Here is a 7,446-nt window from a genome sequence, read left to right as displayed (position 1 = left end):
AGCATCGTGACCATTTTGGACCTCCCAGGGCGGGGCACCGTGCATCCAACATTTTAGGGAATCCGGACAGAGCACTCACGTGTACATTCACTTAATCTTAAATAAAGAAAATATAATTTTCATCCTGAAACATGGGCCATGGATCGAATATTTAGATATGACACATCCTGTAATATGGGTTAAGGATCGAATGTCCACAATTGCTAAAAAATGTAGCATGAAATAAACATCCTTTTCGGGAGTGACCCGGGCAGAGCACCCATAATAACATGATCCTTTCTAGGGCAGAGCATCCATAACTTAACCATATTTAAAAGAAGGTAGCAATAATCAATTGAATTAATTTCACATATTAATAATTAAATAAATGCATTTTATTTTACGTGCACCGAAAATCAAATAACTAGAATCAATAATATGAAATAATAATCAATGAAAATCAAAGTATATACTAATGTAGGCTTTTCAACCGGGAAGATCACCTATCTATTATGATTGTAAATATTGAGGAAGATCTAAACTCTCACGTGGTTGATTTGAACGATCCAGATTATATGGCTTCGACTCGACCAATCACGAAATCTTTAACTATCGCTAAACTGGTGACGATAAAGAATTTAACTAGTTTAAATCAGGAACATCTTCCTCATTGGAAGTGGTAACTATATATGGAATTTATGGTTCATATTCAAGAAATCTAACAAACGGAAATGGTTGACTCACTAAGTTAACTCGGTGAGTCAACACACCAAAGAGATTAATCAAAATAGTATATGGAACAAGGAGTTCATGAATAGATATGATCTGAGGGGAATGAATGCATACCTGGTGATGCTATAAGAGTTGTCAAGGCTCTGGAAATCAACACAAATATAAAGGTGGAAGTCAGTTCAATGGTTAGATCTGGCGAGACTTGGTGTGTTCAACTCGTCGCACCTAAGTACAACTTCCTCTCTCAGTCCAGGTCTTTCTTCTTTCTTTTTCTTCCGTTTTCTACTTTGTCTTTCATTTGATTGCTTGTTGGGTAGAATTCATGTTGGAGAAGAGTAGGCCATTGGATGGAGAGATTTAATGGTCGAGATCGTGAGGATGGGCTTCGTGCCGATTGTGGAGAAGGAAGTTCGTGCTTGCAAAAATGGAAGGAGTTTCCGCTTCGAACGGAACTTACGCTAGATGCTCGGGTTTTTAGTTTTAGTGGCTGATCTAGGTAGGGTCCACTAGAAAGATCTAAGTCGTTCATTAGTTTTACAAGATAAGGATAGATCGGGGGCTTAAGAAATAAAGAAGATCTGAATCTCTAGTGGGTGGCTTAGGGATGAATATGGATAACATATGATTGAACTTGGAGATTTCTAGGCAGTTTTGATTAGACAAACGGTCTAGATTAGACTGACGGGTCCACCATGATGGACGGTATACAACTCAAATGGGTGCGACAGCGGCTCTTGCAGCGAATGGAGGAGAAAAAGGAGGAGAGAGAGATTAGTGGAAGATGGGTTGGACTTCTCAGTTGACATGCACAACACGTCATTTTTTCTTTCTTTATTTTATATGAGGGTGGGCACATAGGAATGGTGTGACAAATCCACACTATCCATCGCTTTGGTCCACCCATGTTAGGGCATGGGCAAAGAAATGAGGCCGATCCAAAGTTCAAATGGGCCATACCACAGGGAACAATGGAGCTTGCCGTTGAAAAAAAAAGGGTATTACACAAGCTCTGTACGAGCTTAGCCTGGAATTTTCAACTTAAGCCCAAACCTGGGTGGGCATGTGACGAGCAAAAATAGTCTAGCCCAAGCCTGGCCCTATAATTATTACATAACCCCGCTCGAGCCCTAAATTAAAATCATATTTTAAAAATACAAAAAAAAAATGTCTCTTTTCTTCCAAATCCTCATATCTCCATTGACATCCTCTAAGCCTAAGTGGTGTTTGAACAATAGTATCGAAGTTTTTCCCGTTCCGCATATGAAAAATTAAGATAGAATCCAATTTTCTCAAATGATTTAATAATTAAAAAACAAAAGTAAAAAGGAATAAGATATAATGAAAAAAGAAATCCAATTCCTCGTACTTACAGAGTATAAATGATAAGGTTTTCTGATTTCCCGAGGATTCATAGCACTCATCACATATGAAAAGAGCACCATGATATCAACTAAAAGGGTCTTTGTAACTTTAACGCCTTACTGTTGTTTGCTCTCGGTTTGTTTTTGTCATGTGTAGTGTGTGCGGGTATGCTAAAACTGATTGTGCAGCTCGATTCAAACTGAACTAACTTAACCACAAGCGCCAAGATATGCAGATACGTCGAATGCAATCATATATGATCGATATCAAAAAATATTGATTACTTATTCAGTCACTCACAAAATAGTTGTAAGATGATCAGACAATAGTTAGAGGGTATGGTTCTTCCTCCGAAGATGGATTGCACATTGCCTTCTGTATAAAATGACTTTTTATAAACGGAAACAGTCAAACAAAAAAGAAATACGTATGATCAATCACAGGGAACAATTGTAAAGTGCCTTTTTGAAAGTTGAAATGATTGTATTGATACGGGGAATAGTCAGGTGCAAAAGCATAAACTTGAATTACAACTAAAGATTACTGCTACTCTAATGACTCTTTATAAACGGAAACAGTCAAACAAAAAAGAAATACGTATGGTCAATCACAGGGAACAATTATAAAGTGCCTTTTTGAAAGATGAAATGATTGTATTGATACGGGGAATAGTTAAGTGCAAAAGCATAAACTTAAATTACAACTAAAGATTACCGCTACTCCTAAGATAGAGCTAGGCTATAATAAGGAAATATAACTTTAATAGGATAAATTTGATTAGTATGAGATTGTTTGCTTTGCTAAAGTTCTTGTTATTTATAAATTTCTGTTGCAACTTCTTTTCAGACATTTATCTTCTTTATTTTAACAGTTATAGTAATTGAATCGTTGCCACGTTGGTCTTTCAGATCCTTCTGTATCTTCATATCCCTCGAACCATTCTTTTTCGCTCGATTGCTTTACATTTACTGAACTTCTTAGTAATGTCTTGTCATCATATGATATGTATCATCCAGCTCAACATTAACCGTACTTCCATAAAAAGTCCTACAAATATCTCTACAAATCTTTCACAAATATATCGAAAAAGAATGGTTGCTGAAGTACTTGCTATTTATAGATTTCTGTTGTAGCTTCTTTTCAAACATTTTTCTTCTTTATTTTAATAGTTATGGAAGTTGAATTGTTGCCACGTCGATCTTTCAGATCCTTCCGTCTCTTCATATCCATGCAACCATTCTTTTTCACTTGATTACTTTCCATTTACTAACCGTACTTCCATAAAAAGCCCTACAATTGTCTCTAGAAATCTTTCACATGCTATTTCTTCACTGGGCAATGACATATGTTCATTTCTAATTAACTATTTTAGAAATGGTTAAAAATATAATACAAGAAATGTAGTCATTTCTCCGTTAGAAAATGAGAGAGATTAATGGATTTTAAAAGAGAGGGGAGGGCGAGGGAGGTTAACAGGAGGAAAGTTTTTCCTTTTTAATTTTACGACTTTTAAAATAGTAATAGGTTAAGCCAGGCTGGGACCTTTTGACAAGCTAATTCAAAACCAGCCTGCGTGAGAAACGGGCTGGATTTTGAAGCCCATCCCTAGCCCTTAGGCTTGATGCGACAGCCCAAGCCTGTCCTCAGAAAGGTCAGACGCGGATGCTCGGCTGCGCACCGGTTCGCATGGAACTCGTGCGAATTTTTTTGAGAACTCATAATAGGTGATGTGAATCCAAAATCTGAACGGTCCGAGTGAAGAAGAACCTCATGAAACCTTCTGGGACCAACTTTTACTTTGATCCAAGACTTTCGTTGGCCACAAAAAAAGAAGAACATTTCCTCCCTTGATTTGTATTTCTCTCTGCTATGGCCCACAAGAATTTTAGAGCAGGGTGGAAATTTGTCCCCAGAGATTTCATCGGATTCCACGTAACATGGACCGTACGGATTAGACGCCCATAATACGTGTACAAAAGTACGCACGTGCGTAGGTGCGCAGGTGAACAGGACTCCATATAAGGAATCGTGATGCAGCACCCCGTTGGAAACCCTCGGCCGGACTTTTACTTTGATCCAAAACTATAAAAGGAATCGTGATTCATGTTGAGAAGAAGAAAGGCGTACGAGAGAGAGGCCGAGAAATAGCGGAGCAGCAGCCGACGCAGCTCGTTCTACAAAACCCTAAACAAGTGCTTCTTCTCCATCGCTTTCGATATCTTCATATCTCATTTCAGGTACGTTTCTACTGGAATTTGAAGAGAAAGAAGCATTCCCGAGATCGTTCGAGATGGGACTACTTCTCCTTGGCAATTTTCCTGAATTTCCCGTTCCGAGATTTCCACTCGGGGCCTGTCTCGTTCCGAGGAATCCCGGGTTTTAGGGTTTTGGTTTTACATTTTGGAATAGCGGAAAAGGATTTATGTAGCCGACCCCAATTAGTTGGGATAAGGCTTAGATGAAGATGATGAAGAATTTGTAGAGACAGTGTAGTGTGTGTGAGTGATCCAGGATTCAATCCCGGGAAGCATTACATTTCACAAAAAAAAAAAAAGAAAAAAAAAGAAAAGAAAGAAAGGAAAAAGCAAAAAAGATTATGGTGATGATTTTATTTACTTGTGCATATTGCTTATCTAGAAATGCTCGAACCGTCGGGATTCATAGGATATTTGCACTTTTTTTTAGTATTTCATGGGCGATTTAGATTTGCGGACATGTTATTGGTTCCTTTTTCCCATAGATTTTTTAAAGAGCTTATGGTTGGGATTTTGGTGAATCTATTGAAAATGATTTTTTTTTTTTTTTTTCTTTTCTGATTTTAACTATGGGATTTTTTGTTAAATTCCAGTTGGGATTTTAGAAGCCTGTTATTTGATTTTACTGATTTTTCCAGTGAAGAATTTGTGAACCTAATGAGATTTGAGAGGGAAATGTCAAAGTTATATTTGCAATATTATTTTTCCTTTGTTGATAATTTGTGATGTTTTGGAATGCTGTGGTGATGTTCTCTCGAAGCTTCATCTTTGGGGTTGATGTTTGTAGACTTTATAGTGGAAGTTTAGGAAACGTCTTCAAATGTTTATTCATCATTTTAACTCATTCATTGGTGGATGTTTGTATAATTTGTGACCTGAAAGTGGTATTTTCAAGCTTTGCATATGGATTTCCCGTGTCTCTTGTGGAAAGAGTTTGTTAGTGCACGTTATTACTTTATATTAAAGCACATCTTTGTCATTGCTACTAATAACCTTGTCTTTTTATCCTTTTATTCTTTTCCTGCTGATTTCCAGATCCAGTGCTTTTCTCTTTGACTGAAAAATGCTGTTGTGAGTATTTCATCACTTGGAATAGCTTATGGGATCACGTACACTTGGGTTGGTCTGAAAACTTCTGTGAATCGAAAGTGATTGTAAGGATTTTGATGGGGGCTTTCTTGAGCTTGGGTGGCACCAGGACTAGGACAAGCGAGCACGACGAGAATTCACAAATTGAAGCCTACAAGAGGCAGCGGATGTCTTTGAGCTTTAATGATGAGAGCCCAAGACTGATTCCGAGCCTCCCTGATGAGATGTCGATTCAGATTCTTGCAAGATTGCCTAGAATTTCTTTTTTGAATGCAAAATTGGTATCTCGGAGCTGGAGAACTGCTGTGACAAGTCATGAAGTCTATCAGGTGAGAAAAGAACTTGGAACGGCTGAAGAATGGCTGTATATTCTGACAAAGACTGAAGAAGATAAGCTTATATGGCACGCTTTGGACCCTATGTCCAGGAATTGGCAAAGGTTGCCGCCAATGCCCAATGTTGTTTATGAAGAAGAATCAAGGAGGGGCCTATCTGGTCTTCGGATGTGGAATGTTGTGGGTTCAAGTATCAAGATTGCGGATGTCATAAGGGGGTGGCTTGGGCGGAAAGATTCATTGGATCGAATGCCATTCTGTGGTTGTGCTGTTGGGGCCATTAATGGCTGCCTCTTTGTGTTAGGGGGATTCTCCAGAGCTTCGGCCATGAGATGTGTTTGGCGGTATGATCCTCGTGTAAATATGTGGAGTGAAGTAATGCCCATGACCATTGGCCGGGCTTATTGTAAGACTGGTCTCTTGAACAACAAGCTCTATGTTGTTGGAGGGGTGAGTAGGGGTCAAGGTGGGTTAACTCCTCTGCAATCTGCTGAAGTATTTGATCCCTTTAAGGACACATGGACTGAAATACCGAGCATGCCTTTCTCAAGAGCTCAGGTGTTACCGGCTGCCTTTTTAGCTGACATGCTCAAACCAATCGCAACTGGAATGATTTCATATCAAGGAAGGTTGTGTGTTCCTCAGAGTTTATATTCCTGGCCATTTTTTGTTGATGTTGGTGGGGAGATTTATGATCCCAAGACAAATTCCTGGGTGGAAATGCCTACTGGTATGGGGGAGGGTTGGCCAGCACGGCAAGCAGGGACAAAGTTGAGTGTTGTTGTAGACGGGAAGCTATATGCATTAGATCCTTCGAGTTCTTTAGATAGTGGTAAGATCAAGTTATATGATCCTCAAGAGGATGCTTGGAAAGTTGTTATAGGGAAGGTTCCAATTCGTGATTTCACCGATTCAGAGACTCCATATTTACTTGCTGGTTTTCTTGGAAAGCTTCATGTCATCACAAAAGATGCCAATCATGAAATTGCAGTATTGCAGGCTGACTTCCAGAGTCATGGAAGCTCTTTCCCTTCAACATCATCATCTCCTCCTGTCAGATCTTGTGAAAAATCTGATTCATTGGCTGAAGCAGAAACAGACCTTTGGAAAATCATTGCCACAAAGAACTTTGGGTCAGCTGAATTGGTCAACTGTCAGGTTCTTGGTGTCTGATGATATGTTAGTGCCTGGATGGGAATAGTGCCTCATGTAACATTAGTTGCTTGGAATCTATTGAACAATTCAGGAGCTGACACTACTGTAGTATAACTTATCTAGTAATGTATCTTTACATTTTCTTCAATAAATCTTCACTAAAATAAAAGTAGTTCAAAAGAAATGGGAGCCATAAGACTGTAGTAGCCTATTTTCCTATCCATTCTGTGCATTTGCATTGGCTTAACAGCATTTTGTATTTTTCACAAGCATTATTTTCATGGCTTGTCTTGAAAATATGTAGTTGGTCAAATATTAATTTGAAAGCCCTTAAACAAACTTTGCCAACTTTAAAATGTCAAGCTAATTAGAAATAAATTTAATGAGGGGAATATATTCAGATCAAAAGGCATTTTAGGAATGCTAGCTAATATATTTGAATATTCTCCCTTATTCTATGTGTTGCATGCAATTTGATCTTAAATCAGCTTTGTGGCTCAATTGCGTAAAACTTGGGAATATAACAGATATAAGGGATT

General features: G+C 38.4%; 1 protein-coding gene across 1 annotated transcript; it reads left to right on the top strand.

Moving 5' to 3' along the window:
* Positions 1-4,150: 4,150 nt before the first annotated feature.
* LOC131232590 (F-box/kelch-repeat protein At1g22040-like) lies at positions 4,151-7,128 on the top strand. Its single transcript, XM_058228931.1, has 2 exons — positions 4,151-4,310; positions 5,364-7,128. Exon 2 carries the CDS (start codon positions 5,495-5,497, stop codon positions 6,923-6,925), a length of 1,431 nt encoding a protein of 476 aa, XP_058084914.1. The 5' UTR covers positions 4,151-4,310; positions 5,364-5,494; the 3' UTR covers positions 6,926-7,128.
* The last annotated feature ends 318 nt before the right edge of the window (positions 7,129-7,446 follow it).

Source organism: Magnolia sinica, chromosome 2, assembly GCF_029962835.1.
Source record: "Magnolia sinica isolate HGM2019 chromosome 2, MsV1, whole genome shotgun sequence".
Taxonomy (NCBI): domain Eukaryota; kingdom Viridiplantae; phylum Streptophyta; class Magnoliopsida; order Magnoliales; family Magnoliaceae; genus Magnolia; species Magnolia sinica.
Note: the sequence above shows the minus strand (reverse complement) of the source record. Positions and strands in the feature narration are given on the sequence as shown.